We start from the raw sequence: 21,046 nt of genomic DNA on the forward strand, positions 1-21,046 counted from the left end.
TGGTGGATGGTTCTATAAATACCAATTAGGTCAAGGTGATTGACGATAATGTTCAACCAACTTGGCCTAATTGAAATATCCTTCCTGATTTTCTACCTGCTACTTTTCTTTTCTTTTTTTGAGATGGAGTCTCGCTCTATAGCCCAGGCTGGAGTGCAGTGGCGCAATCTCAGCTCACTGCAACCTCTGCCTCCCGGATCCCAGTTCAAGCAATTCTCCTACCTCAGCCTCCCAAGCAGCTGGGATTATAGGCATGAGCCACCATGCCCAGCTAATTTTTATATTTTTTAGTAGAGATGGGTTTTCACCATGTTGGCCAGTCTGGTCTTGAACTCCTGACCTCATGATCTGCCTGCCTTGGCCTCCCAAAGTCCTGGGATTATAGGCATGAGTCACCACACCTGGCCTCTACCTGCTACTTTTCTTGACTACTGACAGAGGAGTGCTAACGTCTCTACATCTTACTATGGATTTATCTATTTTTCCTTTCAGTACTGCCAAGTTTTTGCTTCATGTATTTTGAAGCTCTGTTGTTAGGGACATATACATTTAGTACAGTTATGCATTCTTGATTCACCAATATTACTGAAATTATCATTATATAATGTTCCATTTTATCACTAATAATTGTCTTTTTTCTGAAGTTTTCTTTGTGTGATATTAATATAGCCACTCCAGCATTTCCAGTTCTAAAATTTCTATTTTTATAGCTTCTATAGAGGGAAATTGGAGGCTACTCATCAATGTTTATAAAGTTTCAGTTATGTAAGAAGAGTACATTTTAGAGATCTGCTCTACAACATTGTACCTACAGAAAACAATACTGTATTGTACATTTTAAAATTTGTTAAGAGGATCAATCTCATGTTATATGTTCTTATCACAATAAAATGAAAATTTAAAAATTCAAGAGATAGGAATATATTTTTAGCATGGTATCAAAACCCCCCCTACAGCTTGTATTCTAACCCAGATGAATTTGAATATATCTGAACTGTGTCACTGAAAAAGGGTGACAGTCTCTTTCAGTTCATTTCCTTCAGAAAATGGCTATGACATCCAAAGACAAGGTAGGCTAGAAAATGGCTGTCTGCACTCCCCCAGCATCCAGCTAACACGAGCCTCCTCCATGCGATAAACTCCAAGGGTCAGGACCTTGTGCTTTCCCCATCTTTTGGGGCCAACACAGAGCTTGATGGCAAGAGGACATTAAATATTTGTTCAAAAAAAGAATGCACAAATGAGTGAGTACCAGAGTTTAGAAAAAGAGGATCAGAGACTGGAATGTGTCACCGTGTCACCAACCCTGTCTGGAGGAATCAAGCTCAGATTAGAAGCCAATGCTGGTTATCAAATGAGGTCCCAGGTGAGAAGGGTGGTTTCTTGTGCTACCTCCCAAAACACCAATATGTGACCACGACTTTGTGAAAAAGTAAATCTCATATCCAGAAACAAGACAGACTAGAAGGAAGGCAGACTTAGGAGTGATTTTTTTTCTACATACTTTCTGTGTTTTGCAATTTTTCCACACAATATTCTCTAACTCCTTTGTTCTTATTCTAATCCTGTGTGCAGAAGCTGCTTTATGACCTGTAATTTAGACTCTGGGATGGATTGAACCAACAGGAGGATGCATAATGTTCTGCACAAATGAACAAGGCTGATAACCCGGGGCAATTATTTCCTAGGACACATCAGCAAATTATGAACCAGGCCTATAAACAGGGCTCCTCTGCCTCAAGGAGCACAGACATGTACTAAGCTTGCAGTAATCACTCCAGCATAGCCCCTGTGAGGCTCAGCCCCTTTGGCAAGCCAGGCTCCTCTGTTTATTATGATCAACCACCACTGAATCCTTCCCTATTTCTTCTGCTGAAGCTTCCTCCATTCCTTCAAAGAAGGAACACAAGGTGTGGAAGAGAGGAAGAAGAATAATCCAGGTGCTGGGGACAAAGCAGCTGGAGTCCCCGAAGCAGAGTCATCGGGAACACTTCAATCATCCAACTTTAGCGTACATTACCCTAGAAGGAGGACGGGGGAGGCGGAAGCCTATCTGGGAGCGCTGGACAAGATATTTGATACCACAATAGCAATTATTAGGTCTTTCTGGAAACAGAGTAATATTGATATTAAAACTTTTCTTATCCATAAGATTTATATGAACTGAATTGCTTCCAGCTAATATAATTTGGGAGCAATAAGAATGATAATAGAAGTGATAATCATGAAAGAAAGCACAAACAGATTCAGCATCGGGGGAAGGTATGGGGGCAGCCTCTCTGCTAGGGTCTGACAGTGCAGACCCTGAGATTCTGCTCTGGTCAGCATGAGACAGCCCCTCAAGGTCCAGGTAGGATCAGGCAGCAGGCCCAGCCTATCCTGGTATCTGTCCTTCCAGTATCACTGCCCCTGCCCCCAGAGTTGCTTCTCTATAGAATGTGGGTAATTCCTTCCCTCCTCTCTTTATATTAAAATGAAAATCATTACCCATACCCATAAAGGAACCTAGATTCTTCTTTCATTTTGGAATTCATCTAACTCTGTCATTTCTATGGCTTTAGAGAATGCAATTAAACTTGGACGAGACAATTCTCTTCTACTATATAAGCAAAGCTGCCAATAAACACTCTATTACATTTTATAAATCAAAGAGAAATACACAAGGTCTTCACAGACCATCCCAGGCATTTTATAGTGAAGAAAGCTTGGCTTAGATTGAGGAACTTATACATAAATCAGTGGGCCAGGCATTGCCCTCTGATGCTTCCTTTCCGGATCTGACTATGAGCTTGATATTCTGTTTTTAAGTTCCCTTCATTCAGGAAGCCCTTGAGAGACATTTTCAGTTCTAGGCCATGAAGGTCAGGGTTTCATGTGCATAGAGAGCAACTCATCCCTCCCTTGCTACTTCAATGGCTTTTGAATCACTCTACAGTAGCTTCAATAATCTCAATGGAAATCTGCAGAGTGGATCATCAACTACAGCTTGAACTTGCTCCAAATTCCCGCTCTGATTATCCTACTGCAGTGGCAACAGCAACACAAAATCACAGCTGTGCCAAGGGGCCTGAGATTGGGAAGGTCATATGTGTGGGCTCTTTGGAACTGTGAATCCCTGCGTGTCACCTTAGGAATTAAAAGCACTGTAAAAGAGCCAGAAAAGATTAGACTATTTTGGAACTGTTTTTACATGGTTTTGTATGAGCTAATTTTTCCTCCTGTGTGTGCATCTTCCTCTTAGGATGCAGGATTCCCTAAGAGAGCCATCAAGTTGTATTTCCTCTCTGTCCTACAATGCAGTGCTTGAATGGAACCTTGGGATTTCGAGTAGCCTTTAAAATAGCCTGAAACTTTTTTTTTTTTTTTTTTTTGAGATGCAGTCTCGCTCTGTTGCTCAGGCTGGAATGCAGTGATCTCGGTTCACCACAACCTCCACCTCCCAGGTTCAAGCAATTCTCCTGCTTCAGTAGTTGGGATTACAGGCGTATGCCACCATGCCCGGCTAATTTTTGTAGTTTTAGTAGTGACAGGGTTTTACCATGTTGTTAGGCTGGTCTCAAACTCCTGACTTAGTGATCTACCTGCCTCGGCTTCCCAAAATGCTGGGATTACAGGTGTGATTTTGGCCACTGTGTCTGGCCAAAACATTTTTAAAAACAAAGTTTGCCATGGAAAACTTCTCTCTAGGGCCCTCATCACATGCACACACAACTTATTCGTGTAGTTTCATTTCCTGGCTCACAGATTTCCATTTATTAAAAAAACCAGCAGGCCAGGTGTAGTGGCTCACGCCTATAATCCCAGCACTTTGGGAGGCTGAGGCAGGCAGATCACTTGAGGCCAGGAGTTCGAGACCAGCCTGCAACATGGTGAAACCTCGTCTCTACCAAAAATGTAAAAAAATTAGCCAGGTGTGGTGGTGCACGCCTGTAATCCCAGCTACTTGCAAGGCTGAGACAGGAGAATTGCTTGAACCCGGGAGGCAGAGGTTGTAGTGAGCCAAGATCATACCACTGCACCCCAGCCTGGGCAACAGAGTGAGACTCCATCTCAACAAACAAACCAACAAACAAACCCACCAATGAAAGATTCTTTAGCTCTGCTGCAAATACCCATTTTCAACAGACTTCTCATTTTATCTGAAACACTGTAAGAAGTGAGAAATGTCAAAGGCAGAGAAAGGTCATCTACTTTGTCTCTGCTCATTTCAAAAGACAGCTGCTTTCAAAGACTCTTACATTCTGCCTCAATCTTAACACAATCTCTCTTTTGGGACGGGAAGTAAATGCTGACCCTCTTGAGACTTACATTTTACACAGACTTGTGATTCCAATATACGGAATGCTTTCCACGTGCAGCTGGGCCATGTGAACCTGATTATGAAGTGGGGGGAAATTCTTTCTTGAAGGAAAAGGTCAGAAGGGGTCTGATGAGGAGTAAGATGTTTCTTACTCCTCAAGAAGCAGCTTAGGCCCTGAAAGAACCTGCATCAAAATGAGTACACATGTCCTGGGATTGGGACTTTGCTTAGTTTCTCAGGTGAAAAGTGGGAGAAGAATTGGAGGGATTTGCTGAGAGTCCTATCAAAATCAGTTTCTACATTTTTTATCTCATGCCTACACACTGACTTCTCTGTACTTACACAAAATCCTGGTATTTGTTTTCCCTTTTCTACTCTTTATTCCTTATTTTCTCTCTTCCTTTTTAAAACAGAGTCTCACTCTGTCACCCAGGCTGGAGTGCAGTGGCACCATCATAGCTCACTGCAGCCTTGAACTCCTGGGCTATAGCAATCCTCCTATCTCAGCCTCCCAAGTAGCTGGGAGTACAGGCATGCACTACCACACCTGGCTAGTTTTTAAATGTTTTATAGAACGACGTCTTGCTATGTTGCCCAGGCTGGTGTTGAACTCCTGCGCTTCACTGCAGGTCATGGCCTCCCAAAGTGCTGGGATTACAGGGGTGAGCTACCGAGGTAGGCCTATTCCTTACTTTAGATCAGGAGTGTCCAATCTTTTGGCTTCCCTGGGCTACACTGGAAGAAGAAGAATTGTCTTGGGCCATACATAAAATACACTAACACTAAGGATAGATGATGATGAGCCTAAAAAAAAAACTGCAAATTTTCATAATGTTTTAAGAAAGTTTACAAATTTGTATTGGGCCACCTTCAAAACCGCCCTGGGCCCAGGCCGTAGATTGGACAAGCTTACTCTAGATCAGACATGATGTTAGTGGGAATTCTGATTCCTTCTAATTCTCCTCCAACAAAGTTGGTGGGCATCCAGCAAGATGTATCAGCGGATGTGGATCTCCCCAGGCCCTGCCCTTCCCGCAACCTTGGCGGGCTCTTACCAGCTCCCCTGCGCAGCGGCCTTTTCTCCGCCGTCCTGGGCTCCTTTCTGGGGTCCCGCTCTCCTGGGCTGGTGTCGGGGGGCGCGGGCGCCGGCGGGAGCGTGAAGCTCTGCAGAAGAGGCTTCCGGGGCAGGGGCGGCTTGGAGCTGAGCGGCTCGGGGGGCCGGGCCTTCCCCTTTCCTTGGTCGCTGGGGGCCCTGGCGCCCCGAAGGGCGGGGGCCGTCCCGAGAGGACACTTCTCCTCCTTCGGGAGCACGGTCAGCGACCTTTCTAACCGGACCTCGGCACTGTACCTCTTCACACCCTTCGCCTCCTGGGAGGCGCCATCCCTGTATTTGAGTGAGAGGGAGGTGGACCGAAGCTTGACGGGGAAGGGGTTTCTGTCCTCGCTTGGAGCCGGCTCCTGGGCCGCTGGGCAGGGCTCTCTCTTCCCGAGCGAGGCGGCCGCCTCCTGGGGGCTCCTGCGAGGCCCGGCCGGGGTGGCCGCCCTGTCGCCTGAGTCCTGAGGGCCGCACTCCGCCGGCTTCCGAGCGCCGGCTTTCGCGTGCTGGGGCTCGGGGAGCCCCTGGAGGTCGTCGAGGGCCGCCTCGCTCCTCCAGGCCGGGCGGCTGCTCGAGAGGGGCAGGCGGCCGCCGGCGCGTTCCAACGGGCGGGAGGCGCCGGGACGAGGCCGCGCTCGGCACGAGGACACCGAAAACTTCTTCGCGCCCCGCAGCTCGGCGCCGCCCCTCTCCGCCTTCCGCTCCGGCGCCGCCCTCTCGGCGCCCGCGGGTGGAGCCTCGGCCCGCTCGGCCTTGGGGCGCTCCGGGGCGGCGGCCTCTGCATCGGGGGAACAGGGACCGGGCTCCCCCGGGGGCGACTTCGTGGCGGCAGGCGGCGGGGATGCGGCAGGGCCCTCGATGGCCGCTGCGGGCCGGTGCTTCAGGCAGCTCTTGGGCACTGGGGGACTCGGGGCCGGCACCGCGGAGGGCCCGTTCCCCACTCTCTCTGGCCCGTTCCCCGCTCTCTCGGGCTCGGTCCCCGCTGTCTCGGGTTCGGTCCCCGCTCTCTCTGGCTCGGTCCCCGCTGTCTCGGGTTCGGTCCCCGCTCTCTCTGGCTCGGTCCCCGCTGTCTCGGGTTCGGTCCCCGCTCTCTCGGGCTCGGTCCCCGCTGTCTCGGGCTTGGCCCCCGCTGTCTCGGATTCGGTCCCCGCTGTCTCGGGCTCGGTCCCCGCTGTCTCGGGCTCGTTCCCCGCTCTCTCGGGTTCGGTTCCCGCTCTCTCGGGTTCGGTTCCCGCTCTCTCATGCTCGGCCCCTGCTCTCTCGGGCTCGGGCACCGGCCCCGGGGGCCCCTTCTCTTCGTCCGGGAGCACAGGGAGCGTCGGCTCCGCTTCCTTCAGGACACTGTGGTCTGGCCGGTCGTCAGGAGCAGAGGGCGCCTCCGAGGTGGCGGCGGGGACGGTCTCGGGGGTCGTCGGGTCCCCCTCGGGGATGGCGGTGGGAGAGGGGCTCCGGACGTCTTCCGGAACACAGACCACCTCCTCTGCGGTGTCTGTGGCCGGGGAACACGGGCCTGCGGGGGCCGCCCCCTCCTGCTTTCCGCCGTCGGGACCGAGGTGCTGGGGGCCCGCTGGCGGGGACGGGGGCTCCACGCGGAGAGCGGGGGTCGACTGGGGCTCGGCGAATTCCGGAGTGGCCAGGAGACTTGAGGGGTCCTCCCCAGGGGTGCCCTCCTCCTCCACGCTGGCCCTGAGCGCCGGGCAGTGCTGCAGGCGGGCGCGTCTGGCACGGGTCCCTCCGGTTGTCAGCAAGCGCGCTGGTGGCCCAGGCTCAGGGCCTCTGTCTGGTGCCACGTCCTGCTGCCCAGAGCTGGGGCTCTCTTCTGGGCTGACTTCGAGCAGTGGCTTCTCCTCGTTTTCCTCCTCCTCGAGGGTGCACGTCAGGTCGCTCAGGGATTCAGACTGAGCGCGCTGAGAGATACAAAGAAGAAGAGAAGAAATAAAAAGCACCATCACTATAGCAAATTCCAGGAAGCCTGTCACCTCCCTGGTTTCTTCAAGGCTTATAATGGTTTAGTGATAGCAATGTCTCTGAAGCTGGCACTTAAGTAGGCATATACCCACAGGTGTCTTTTCTCAGTCTGTATCCTGCTGGTCTACTTGGGCTCACAAGTTTATCAGGAAAATGGCAGATATGCCTCCAAAGTAAATGCCTACAACTCCTCTGGCAGAGCCTCAAAACCAGTGGACTAGAGAGTAATGCCAAGGGAAGGCGACCAACGGCAGCCAGTGTCTACCATGCTCTGTGCTCCACACTTGTTATTTCATTTAATCATTCATCCCACTGAGGAAGAGATGATCAGGTCCCTTTTTGCACTTCAGAGCCAGGAGCCCAGAGAAACCAATACCTTGGTCAAGCCTGGGTGAGCAGGTGGCCCAGCTGAATAGCTGGGGCTCTATGGCCCTGTGTTCCTCCCAGCCAGTCTCCCATGTCAACACTTCAGGAATCTGCCCTCATAGCAAAGCTAGACTGGTTTTCCTAAAAGGTGAGTCACATCATGTCAATAGTTAACCACAGCTTATAGGATAAAATCAAAATTTTCAGCTAAATTTAAAGTCTTAGATTCTCTGGTCTTAAGTTATTTCTTCCACTCCTTACTCAGGTCAAACCAAGCCCCCAACACTATGCCAGACACTTGGTCTGAGTGACTGCCACCCCCACCCCCTGCCCCCAACCTCCAGGATGCTCTACCAGGATCCCCAAGGACTGCTTCAAACTCTCCCCCTCTATAGGTAGTGTTGACTGTTCCCTGCAGCTTAAGATCCTCCCTTCTCTAGCCTCCTGAAGCCCTACCAGTTTGGCAAACATACACTGCCTTGTGATATGCTTCTTCCAAAAGATCTCTAGAATTCAGATTCCAGTCCAACTTCCTCCTTCTGTCACAAAGTCAGTTCCTGCTCTCTTGGGAAGGAAAGGAGTTCCAGGTAACCAAGAATCATTCAAAAGTAACATGTGAAAATGACTAAAAGGTTGATGGTGTAGAGGCTGATCTTTTTAGAAAGTTCATGATATTAGGCCCCAAGAGTCACCCACGCTATTGCTCTCTCCTTCCCCTTTTCTAAAGCAGGAAATAAGACACTCAGGGATATGTTTGCAATAGGTTTTTCTTCTTGTTGTTTGTTGTTATTAATGTTATTAACATTTTTCATGTCATCTGCTTGCTAATAGAATACAGGATGCCTGGGATGTTTGTGACAATACCTAAGCAAACTCTTAACAAAATGCACAATCATATTCTTTTGGATTTAAAAAGAGGAAGAGGCACAAAGAAAGCTACAAATTCAAAAGCCGCAGGTTCTTGACTTTGCCATGTTGATGGCCTTCTGCTACTACAGGAAACTGCTGATGTCGAAACTTCTTTAGGATGGGGGTCACCTTTTAAAACTGTCAGTCATGGAACCCACACAAGGCAGCAGAGGGGTCAGCATGGCTGTTCTTTCCCATCCTGGGAACAGTTAGGGAGCATCTGAAAGCACATTGATCCCTGAGCCAGGCCACAAGGAAGGTCCTTATGGTTGGGAAGAGGGACCTCATGACCAAAGGGCAAAGGGTTCTGTGGACACCGAAGGACAGAGGCCTCCAACATCATAGGTTCCACAACAGCAGATGAAGGCACATATGGACACCTCTGAGAACTTAAGATACTCATGCCTGTACCCTACCAAGCAGTGAAGGGAAAAGAGGGAAAAGCCATGGATGTGACAGAGTTTAAATCAAGGAAAGGCTGTGTTTACATGTTTACTCAGACTGACTGCATCAGGTTTTCTCTTATTCTACAAAGTGGGATTCAAGAACTAAGTCAAGTTCAAATGTAAAAAAGAGGGATACAGCCCTGCACAGATGGGAGCAAGAAGGGAGGCTGCGTTTCCACCTGGAATAGACACCAGGCTTCGCTCTGTCATCAAGTTCTGGCCAGGTTGTGGCTGGTTATAAATGCCCCAGCCAGAGCTGAAGACATCCCCATGGGAGTCATGAATCACAGACTTGAGGGCTAAAAGGGGGCAGGCCCTGGCCCTGTGGTCTCACTCAGCATGAGGACAGGCAGGTCTCGAGTGACTGGACCTTGTCACACCTGCACAGCACACAGCCTTTAACTGTACATGCATTGAATGCAGACACATACACGCAAGTACTCTGGTCCCTGCTGGCACATCAGCATGAAGGTAACCCACCTTGCTGCTTCTTCCGACATTAGTCCCCTCAAAAGTCTACTCTGCTGGCATGAGTTTAAAGAGCACCTTCCATATGCCCAAAGGAAAACTCGCTCTCTTCAGGGAGTCACTGAAGTCCTGAGTGGTCCCAGCCCACTGTCTCCAGCTGAGGCACCTAGCTTGCCCTGGGCACTTCACCAACACCCCCTAATCATGTCACGAGGGAAGAACAGAGGACGTCAGCCTGTGAGCATCTCTTTTTCAGCACTGTCATTCTCTGTGGCCAAGCTGGCCCCGACTCCAGCGGGGAGGCATTACAGTGCCCATGAAGTAGGGGAGAGGGCACGACCCTATGTGAACCTCAAACCTGCTGGTAAATGAAGCCAAAGTATTCCATGAACCAGTTTCTCAGCTTCTAGGACTAGGAGGTAACGACACCCAAGGCAGCATACCCAAAGAGGGGTCTGTCCTTCCGAGGCATGCTTCCCATGCTACTGAGTAGGCCCTCGCCCAAGGCAGGTGTCCATGCCAGTGTTTCAGCTTCTTTCATTCACTCATTTGTTAATTCACTCATTCATTTGTTCAATCATTCATCCATCTAACATCTCTGTGACTAGAAATGTTCTAAGGGCTGAAAGTATAGCCAAGACAGGGTCTCAAAGAAGACTGGCAATAAGAGCACATCCATTACAAAAATCACTTTGGCATGCGGCAAGTGCTCCTAAGGAATTGAACAGGCAGGGTGAGTTTCTTTGGGGGACTGTCAGGGCCCAAAGCTGGGCCACAGCAGCACCAATGCCTGAGGCTAGAAGCAGCTCATGAGCTCAAGAGGCAGAAAGGTGGCCAGAGCACTGATTGAGAAAGAGGGTAAGAAGCCTGGGGGGTAGGCAGTACCTGATATGCCAGGCCTGAAGTGTGAACTTTACACTGAGTTCAGGGGGAAGGCAACCAGCATTCAATAGTGACTGTGTGAGGAATGATGGATGGATGGATGGATGGACAGATGGAATGTTTCTGCAAGGGAGAGACAGATCTGGTTTATGTTTAAAAGGATAAGAAACTTCAGCTCCTGCAGCATGGCTCAATCAACCGTGGGGTGCTCGGAGGGGATATGAGACCTTATGCGGGGGAGTGAGGTAGTTTGGGGGTGTGTGTCAGGTCGGGGGTGCCAAGCCTGCCTGGCCTGCCTCCGCGTGGAGAAGGAAACCCAATTACCGATGAGAGCCGCCTCATTTTACTCGACCGCTGGTTGCGGGGCTTGACCTGGAGCTTGTGCTTAGCTGCAGAGTTATCCAGGCAAGAGGATGATTCTGGAGGATAACTGAAGTCAGCCACTGGTGCCAGGCTGCTGTCCGAGGTCCGGGCACAGATAGTACTGTCGCTCACATGGTCTGGAGACACGACAGAGACCTTCATGGGACAAGGAACAAAATACACTGAGCATGAGCTTCACCAAGTGAAATAAGGACAACCAATGCAACAATGCTCTTTTCTGCCCAGGCTTGGTCTTCCCACAGTCTCTGGCTTTACATGTGTGGAAATACTTTTTTTTTTTTGCAGGGAGGGGGTTGGTCAGAGTCTTATTCTGTCACCTAGGCTAGAATGCTGCAGTGGTGTGATCTCAGCTCACTGCAACCTCCACTTCCCGGGTTCAATCAATTCTCCTGCCTCGGCCTCCTGAGTAGCCCGGATTACAGGCACACACCACAACACCCAGCTAATTTTTGTATTGTTAGTAGAGACGGGGTTTCACCATGATGGCCAGGATGGTCTCGAACTCCTGACCTCGTGATCTGCCTGCCTTGGCCTCCCAAAGTGCTGGGATCACAGGCATGAGCTACCAGGCCCGACCAATACTTTCAACTTGACTCTAAACAAGGAAGGGTCTAGGATGCTCCTGGAGAAAGGTAAATGGCTGGGAGTTTAAAGTGTGGGGCCAACTCCTGGAAACCTGTCACTCCTTCCTGAGACCACGAAGAAAACCTGTGTCTCAGGCTTCCCTGCCATCCTCCTGTGGCAGCTGGCACAGGCACTTCAGACAAAAGAGCTTTCTCTGACAAAACACACCAGCCCGATTTGTCCAGGGCACAGTCACCTGGTCCTGACTCTGGAAGCTGAGAGGAAGGTTCAGAGCTGTGATTTTAGTGCCAAGCCCACCGCCCAGCACTCCATCACTGGAGCCTTGCTGGTTCATCCTAGAAGGTTTCTGGGTACTCATGTGTCCTCTTGAAGAAATCTGAGTGGAAGGTGCCATCTGTTAAGTTGCAGATATTTTACTCATTTTTACTTCAGCATGGAAGAATTGACAGCAAAGGGTAAACATGTCACCTGGGACAAAGGGATGCTGGCAGTCATGTGGAAGAATGAGGGCAAACCCAAAGATCCCTGCCCCCAGAACTTGGCCAGCTCCACTACTGAGTGAGGTCGAAGTGGGCTCCCCTGCAGACAGGAATAGGCATGAAACACAGAGCACCTGTGAGCACATGCAGCCCAGATGAGGGGCGAGGTGCACAGGGAAACTCTGGGAGGTGATGGACTTTTCGTATAATTCTGTGATCTTCAAGCAAGCTTTCTATTCAAGCATGATGGGCAGTATTAGTGTCAAGTTTCCATTTAACTTAAGAATAGAATTTTATTCACACAACGATTCAGTAGCACCTCATGAAAACAGTGAACAAGGCAGTGAGACAACACACCAGTGCCATCCCCAGTGGCGAGCTCCCAGGGCCATGGGCACATCCGCTGTTTCTTTTCCATAACCCTGGGACCCCACACAGAGCAGGTGCCCAGTGGCCTTTGCTAACCCTGACAGGGAACTATAAAGATGACTGTACTGGAGAGATGGGCTCCAACATGGGAGGAACAACCTCTCCCTGTTTACATGAAGGTCTCTTCTATTTTCTAATAAAAGTATAATTTTATCCATGTAAACGAGGAGGAGATAATTACTAACATGGGGGAGAAGGGGCTAAAAGTGGACATAATCTATGTAAATTCTATTTTAGCTATTTAGATACTTACGGGAATAAAGTGAAAAAAAAAAGTTATGCTAAAAATAAGCCGTAAGTCTCCGGGCCATGACTACGTATGTGCCTGTGGCTTTGGCTCTCACCGTGGTCACTGATGACTCAGGAAGTCGCCTTAGACTGGGAAATCAATACCTTTCCCCGATAGTCTTCCTTAAAGGTCACAAACAGGATGTGTACATTTAAAAAAAATCATACAGAATCTGTAATATTTACCCGTGTCTAGAGGAACAATGTATAAACATTTGGTTAAAAAAAAAATCTCACTGCCTAGGACTCATGAGAACAGACAAGATGAGCCGCTTTGCAAGTGCAGTGAGAATGATCATGGTGCCTGTGACAATAATACCCCTGACTGCTCCTCCATAAGCCCAATACCCTGAAGGCTCCAAAGGATAAACAGCAGGCCCTCCTCCCTGTGGGCCACCCTACATCTGTCCTGCCTGGGCAGATGTCCTGGGCTCAGGCCCACTCTGGCCCCAGAGCTAGGGGACCTTGGCATGGAGCTTAACTCCCCTGACCTGTGTCCCAGGTACAAGCTCTCCCCAACTAGGGAACTCAACTCCTCTGGTCTCAGAACTCTGACTTCTGTTTCCACTGTTGCTCTGAGAGATCTTGGGGTCTGGAAAGACCCCCATCTTCATGATCAAGGAGCATCGTGTCTATTGTTGATCAGTGATATAAATACGTGGGGTGGGCTAGGACCATGAGGAAGCATGAGGGCTGGGAAGCTGGATTCATAGGTGGGCTGGTAGCACCCAGAACATTCACCTCTGCATGGCTTGCTTCCAGTCACCCAATTTTTCCTGAAATCTGTGCTTCTGGATGATTCTGAAAGCAGAAAATTTAAAAGCCTAGCATGTGGCTCTTTGTTGCAGGGAAGGCAGCTCAAAGGGCCCAGAGGAAATGGCCTGGGGTTCAGAAGCTTTTCATGGGCGCCCTGACTGACAGGTGCTTTAGGATGTGTGTCCTCAAAAAGAGGTGCTCAGTCACTGAGGAGTGAGCTGGGGGCAGTTCATACAGGAAGGGCCACTGGACAGGAAGCAGGGGCACCTGGGTGTTCCAGGGGTAAAGAGAAGCCACTGGTCCTACTGGAAGGAGAGGTGCTGATCTACCCAATCTCATCTCATCCCCCGAAAACTCTCTGAGCCAAAACCCTCTGAAGACACAGATTCCAAGAGGTGATGAGCCTGCCCAAGGCCAACCTCTGGAGCTGTGGGCATGTATTTGTTCATTTGCCACCAGGTCTGTGTTCCCTCCCCATCTTCCCTTCCCGCATCACCAGGAGCAAAAAGACTCAGTAGCCCTGCCAGTTTATCACCCTCTACCTGGCATGTCCTGTTTCATAGCAGGACACTGAGAATATGACCCATTAGACATCATTTTATCTTAAAAACCACCAAGTAAACTTTCATCAGTTATGACACTTGGTAATAAAATTTGAAAAATTATTCCATATATTTCTTGAAAAACTTACTCTATCAGGAAACATCACCCTGGTTATAACATTAAATACTTGCTACTAAAGACTCTTTTTTCCACAATAAATTTCTCTGTCTATGTGGGCCTGTGTAAGGTGTAAACATGGGAGAACATTAAACAGCCTCCATCCATCCTTTTGGGGTCAGAGGCACTATTTTATCAAATACAACATATTCTACAAGCCCATTTTAAAGGGTGTGTTGTTTTTCCCTCTCAATTGACCAATTATGCATAAAAACTTTCAGGCCTCAAAATGCAATCATTGTGTCTTCAAAACAATGAAGACAGTAAAGATTACATTTTTGCTTTTAAGTCTTAAAGGTCCAAATTTTGGTTTCCTATGAAGCTAGCAGATTGTTCATATTACCCCAAAATTGATAAAATCTCAAAACTTTTTTTCTTTTTAATAAAGGACCAACCACAGGAGGTGGTTGTGCTGAGAGAGACAAGGTCAGCCTGGCCCAGCCAAGCCAGTTGTGGAATTTGTGCCTTACAGTGTCACACGGGTTTAGAGACAGGCTTGCTCTTCAATGGATGGATTAGAAATGACCTCTCCTCTTACTGCCCATCCTGGCTAAAGGTAGAGACTGGGATGCTGTGAGAGTCAGAGATCTGTGGGATGGGAAGGGGGAGTCCATCTATGATGAGGAATCAGGCAGCTCACAACAGACCTCTTTCTACTGCATAGTCCAGAAATACACAAAGTCACATCTGCTCCTGACAAGAGGACGCTGAAATTGCACATAAGAGTATTTGAGGTGTCAAGGTGTACAGGGTTGGCTCGGTGGAGTCTATGAAATAGGCCATACCACCCTCCTCATCCTCTCTCCCTTCTGCTCAAGGCTGGAGAGCAGGCCTAGGTAGCCCACTGTACTCAGACCCTGCTCCTGGAATGAGCAGGGACAGCTTCACCCCCAAGCAGAATTCTGGAGAGAGTAATTCTCTAGCTGGGTTCACGTCAGTCCCCACCCCACACACTCAGCCCCACCACAGTCCTTCTGCCTTTTTTATCAGTGATGTTTTGGGAACTCACAACCACACACAAAAATTTTGTGTGGCACGGTTTATAGGTATGCACGTTGAAGTGGCTTCTGAACAGAATTCAGAGCAGCACAGAATCTGCAAGGCAGTGGGTTACGAGGAACCCGCCCCCTTCACTGCCAATGGCCCCTTGAGCAGGCCAGAGGTGACAGGGCTGCAGGGGTGGTGTGTGGCTACAAAAAAATAAACTCTGGCCTTTATTTGTTTTCCAAGTGTCAGCATAACAGATGACTCCAACTCTATCCATCCCCCACAGCCAGACTTGTCTACATGAGAACGATGACTACCTATTTGTAACATTTATGTGCAAGTACATTGTATGGGCATTAAGTGTTCTTACCACAATAACATAAAGAATTTAAAACGTGGCAACATCACTAGCTATGTCGTTTATGTATGAGAAAGAGCTTAGTTCCTTGCCTGCTCCCCCCACCCCGCCCCTTGGTTTCTAATGGGGAAGGTGGTGTTTGGGACCGGTTCTTCCACCTTGCTGAGTTCATCAGTTCCTCTCTCACTTGTCAACCTTTCCCTGCTGCCCTGTTTGCAGCAACACAGCACATTACTACTTGCACGCCAACACCGCCTCAGGGTCACAGGCTCAGGCACCGGAGACCATCAGAGCCTCAACTGTCACATGCTCACTATTCCCTCCTCCCACTGGCCAAATGTCAGGGCAACAGAAAACAGACACAATGTGTTTCCCTTCTTCTAAATGGGGTTCTGGGTCTAGTCATCTGCTCACACAGGAAAGACTAGGGAGAGGGTTGATTCTGGGTTAATTCTATCAACCTATCATCCTCATTAAAAAAAGTCACCAAAACCAGTCTCCTAACCAGACCTGAATTTCTACTCAAAGAATGAAAATAAACACATCTCAAGGGCTGACTGTAGGCTCTAGTGACCCAGTCGGCCACACCACGCACAGCCTCACCTATCCATGGAGCTCTCAGGGGCACACACAGGGGATCCCAGAGCTCCAGCGCCCTCCACGGCAGGTGTGGATGGAGACGTGCAGCAGCACAGGCCGTACTTGCCTTTATAGTTGTGCCAGAACCCACGTCGTGCAGCAGAGACATCTCTGGGGGGCTCCTGGGCAGCCCGTCATCTTCAGAGCTCATGCCAGTGTCCTCTCCCCGCTTGGCAGGAAGTCCCCCTGGAGGAGGTGGTGGTCCCATTTTCACATTACACTGTATTTTTAACTAGATTGGAATAAAGAACATGTGCTCTTATTCTCATCAATGATATTTATCAACAAATCCTCCTGCTCTAACTCATTCATGCTGGAAATGTCTTCAGTGTTTTGGCGTGATGCAGAGAACTGAACTGAACGTGCATCTGCTGCCAGCTCTTCCACTGCCATCTCTTCTTTGTCTATCTAAGAATGAGTCGAGAGGCCATTGTAACTCAGTCGGTGTGTCCTGGGAGAGCTGTCATGTATGTGATTTTACTTTACGGCATATCAAATAAATCAAGCAGAAACCATTTAAAAACTTTTCGATGGATATTTGACTTGCATATCAGGTGACACGACCAAGGAAACATTTACCTGCAGAGCTTTAATCCGATCACACACATTTTCTTGGGAAAACACCCGCACAGGCCGAGTGGGGTCCTGTCCGGACTCGGGAATGAAAATACTGTCGTGAGAGAGGGCCCGGCTGCCCATCGTGCCCCTCGACTCCCTAGGATAAAACAGCCACTGTGAGACTCTGCCCACCTCCATCTTACTGACCCCCAGTGGGGCTCAGAATGAGAAAGGGGTATCTGGGTTAACAGAACATCATACAACACTCCCTCTGCTGTGTTTACATTTCAGTGGTCCCTGACTTCAGTTTATCCACACACTATCAAATGCCAGTCAACTATTTGGAGCATTGTAGAGATAGGAATTTTACTAGGAGAGCTAAAGGGTGTGTGAATTCTTATTGGTGGAAAAACCAAGGTTTGACAAGGTGTGAGGTATAAGACAGCATGCCTGCAGAGGGGAGGGGCTGGCACAGGCCAGCTTCTGAGGCCTGTCCCGGCTGCCCGGGGGAGGGTGAGGTCACATCTTGCAGGCAAACATGCAGCCCCTCCATGGGTTGAAGGCTGTGTGTGTGTGCAGCAGGCTGAGGTCCTGCCTGATGAACGCATCCTCACAAGACAGACCAAGACATACATTAGTGGCTTGTTTGAAATAAGAACTGCAAATCTGCAAAGCCATGGCCTCTTTTTATGACCTGGCACCATCTGTGTGAGCAAAACCTCTGTGCCTACCTAGATCCTGGAGCAGAGATGGTGGCCTTTGTCATCGCCGTTCCAGCCCCTTCCTCGGCTCTGAGCTCAAGAATCTGATCTGGGACTGAAACCCACAGGACATTCACAAAATGTCCTAAAAGGATGTGGGAATTAGCTGTTAGATTTTCCTAGCAGCAGCAGCTGCCTGAACAATAGGTGGAAGGAGATGACTGAGACCCGACGATGAAGGAAGGAAAGCCCGCCTTTGCACACACTGGACATCTTGTGTGCCCCACCCCACCCCCACCCTCCTGCCACTCCCCTACCCTGGGCATTCTGTCCACTGTGGGGCATTAAGAACTCTGCCCCACTGTAGATCAAACTGTATTGGTTAATAATGCTTCCTTCTAATTAAACTCTCATGCCTGCAACAGTAAGCTTGTAAGTGGGAACCCAAGTTCCCAGGATGTGTGTGTCCTCACATGCCAGGGAAGGAACCACGCCAACTGATGGAATCAGGCCCTCCCTGCCAAGGGCAGCTCTTAACCCAAAGGTCACACACACACCTGGATTTCCCTTCCCCAGTAGACAGCCCATGGCCCACATCCTTTGGGGACCACAAGCACCACCCAAGCACCTCCATTTTGGATGTAACGAGGAGTGGAGGCAGCATAAAGAGGTCTCCGCAAAGATGCGTGGGCAAAAACACAAAATGGCAGGTGTGCAAGGCCACTCACTACAGCAATATTCGGAAGAGCGAAAGAGAGGAAATACCTAATGCCCCTCAGTAGGCATCTAACTGAATCAACCATGGAATGTCATACGATGGAGGACCCCACAGCTAGTTGGATGGGCAGGAAGGTTCTGTGCATGCTGCATACAGGCATCATCAGATTCTACTAAGTGAAACAAATCACAACCACTGCAGAACACAACGTTCACAGTACGTCAGCACTGCGTGGAAAAGGGGGCATGGACATTATCTGAACATGTGTGTATGTTTCTTATATTTAAAAAAATGAAAATGGAAAAATAAATAACAAATATGTTAAAGTGGTTTCCTTTAGGGGGAAGGAAGGACCAGATGAGGAGACATGGTGCAAAGATACCTACATTTACAACTTTGTCTTTGAAACTATGTAAACGTTTTATGTAATTAAAAGACCAAATCAAAAAGAGAAATGAAACAATCTCTAAAACTAGAAAACAAACACAAACAAATCTGGTTTTATATCATATTATTAGCATGACGAGACAGAGAATCTAATAATTTCAAGTGACTTCGACTCCACATCCAAGATAGAATACATTCTAGGAACAACGGCAAGAAAACCAAAGATGGAAAGCTGCACTCACTGATCTTATTAGTAGTAATAATGATTAAAAATCAAAACTATTACATTGCACTCTGTAGATTTATTCGCAGTAACACTATTATAAGACACCATGCAGAAAAGCATTTATAGTATTTCTAACTTCCATGTAGGAAAGGGGATAAGGAAATTATTGTAAATCTATGATAGGTTAAAGAAAATGAGTCATTTTGTCAACATCATAAGGAGCCCTGATTTCCAGTGTAAGAGAAAAGAGAATACAAAGAATTAAAGAAGTAAAAATCTTGTCTTATTAAACTTGAATTGGAAATATCAGCAAATTAATGATTAATTTTTCCCTTGAAAAATAAAGTATTTCCTAGCTATATCCACTGGAAAGGTCTAGAAGCAGTGATAGCCAATTAGTAATCATTGCCCCCTGGCAGCTGGACTGAGGTCTTTAAAAGCCATTTCACACCACGAGGAGGGGGGCCAGGGCCCTGTGAAAAAAGAGTGTTGATTCCAGGTCGGGGGAAGAAAATATACCAACTAAACCTGAGATTTCTCATTGGGCAATAAAGTAAGGAAGCCATCAAAGATGAATGGGGTCATGTCAAAAGACCCCAGGAGCAAATCTGAAGTGACTCTCAACAGCCTAAGATGGAACAACTTGAGCATTAAAATGAACAAAGACTGTCATGGATTAAAGCAAATAAAATATGTAAAAAGTAATGCATTCCTAATGATATCTGGAAAAAAAAGAAAAAAACCAAAACCCGCTGGCCATTGTTGGGAGTTGCTAGGGGACCATGTCATTACTCTGAGGGTGGATCAATAAAAGGAGAGGCTCACTTTACAAATTGTGTTTCAGAGCAACCAAGCAATGGATGAAGGAAAGTTCTCATTGAGGAATTTCAGTTAGCAAGTGTACAACGAATGACAGAATTAGAAGAATCACCACTTTGTGACAAAATAATGGATCATCGGCGGGTGTTAAAACCATCAGGTGAAGGCTGGTAGAGGGACCACAATGACACCCTGAACCCACTGCTCAGAAAGCATGTGACTCATGACGGGATGTGACAACACCCAGCACCTGCTTGAACCTAACAGAATCTAGATCCACCGAATGATGTACTGGGAATTGGGAGAATATAGGAAAGAGTTGAATCACATCAAGGGAAGGCAAAACCAGAATATGGGACATTCTGCAGGGCACATGGCCCTGCTCTTCCTTCAGATCAATGGCGTGAAACAAAGGGAGGAGGGCAAAAGGAAATTTTATAGATTAAGAGACTTAAGAAGCACAACCGCACAGACACAGACATATGGGCGTCACTTTCTTCAACCCACAGGGTCCCATGTGGTTTGCTAGCACTAATGTGCCTTAGTAAACGGAGCTGTTTTGCCCACAGTGATGGATGACAAGTTGCCACAGACTCTCCCACAGGCCAAACAGTACTTGCCTCTTCCTCTGTGCGGCTCTCTAAAAATGTCATTTGCACTTCCCAGGCCTCATCATGCCCCACCCCCGATCTCCCTTGCCTAGCATCAAAACCAGCAAACTGTTACCAGTCACTAAGGACCAGCTCCCTGCAAAGTGCTGGGAATATCAAGATAAAAAGCACACTGTCTCCACTTTCCATGGGCTGCTGTGACAGGATGGACACCAGCAAGTGGACAGCCATTTCACACCAGGTGAGCCAATTCACCCTAGCTTGCCCCTCTGGCTGGGTTCCTGTCTGTGGTTGGAAGGGCCACTCCCAGGCCTGTCTCTCCAATACCAGAACTGTGTGCTCCATCCAGTCAAGAGACAGGGGTGGATGGCGGTGGGTGTTAAGAGTTTCCCTGGGGCTTGCAAAGTGATGACACTGAATAATTAGTAATATTATCATGATAACATCTCACTCCCCAAGAGTTCAGAGCACCGCCTGAAAAAATGCACACACAATGTATCCTGTCCGCACTTCACACCGTGCAATGTGAGTCTATCACATTCCAAAGGCAAGCAAAACCAAAAAAATAAACCCAAAACTGGAAAAAAAAAAAAAAAAAATTCCAATCTTTCCTTTCCAGTCATCTGGTGCCACCAAGTGGCCAATAAAATTTCTACTCCTTTAAAAAACAGGCCAGGAGGCTGGGGAGGCGGGGAGAGCAGGGGCGGGAACAGGACACCATTATCCGGATGCTCAAGCCTGGGATGCATCTCAGCGTGGTCTGTACCCCAAACCTGAGGGATATTATGTTTTCTGAAGAGTTCTATTCTCAAATTAAAGGACCAGTGTTGTATTAAAAAAAAAAAAAGGTAAAAGCTGGCATAGCAACAAATCTGTTTCATTTCCTCTTAGTGACAGAGATAACTGCCAGAATAAATGCAGCATATATACTGTAACTACATTTTAATGAAATACAAGTTACAAAAA

General features: G+C 48.3%; 1 protein-coding gene across 1 annotated transcript in view; it reads right to left on the reverse strand.

Annotated features, from left to right (window-relative positions):
* Window positions 1-21,046, reverse strand: part of CRACDL (CRACD like) — a 75,125-nt gene that overhangs the window by 21,257 nt on the left and 32,822 nt on the right. The window contains exons 4-8 of the mRNA XM_064371278.1: window positions 16,640-16,775; window positions 16,128-16,292; window positions 10,760-10,954; window positions 6,653-7,303; window positions 5,356-6,382 (exon numbers count right to left, since the gene is read on the reverse strand). Coding sequence (XP_064227348.1) covers window positions 5,356-6,382; window positions 6,653-7,303; window positions 10,760-10,954; window positions 16,128-16,292; window positions 16,640-16,775 — 2,174 coding nt within the window. The remainder of the gene's footprint in view (window positions 1-5,355; window positions 6,383-6,652; window positions 7,304-10,759; window positions 10,955-16,127; window positions 16,293-16,639; window positions 16,776-21,046) is intronic.

The sequence above is a fragment of the Aotus nancymaae genome, unplaced genomic scaffold, assembly GCF_030222135.1.
Source record: "Aotus nancymaae isolate 86718 unplaced genomic scaffold, 86718_ANA_hifiasm-v0.15.2.pri h1tg000131l, whole genome shotgun sequence".
Classification (NCBI taxonomy): domain Eukaryota; kingdom Metazoa; phylum Chordata; class Mammalia; order Primates; family Aotidae; genus Aotus; species Aotus nancymaae.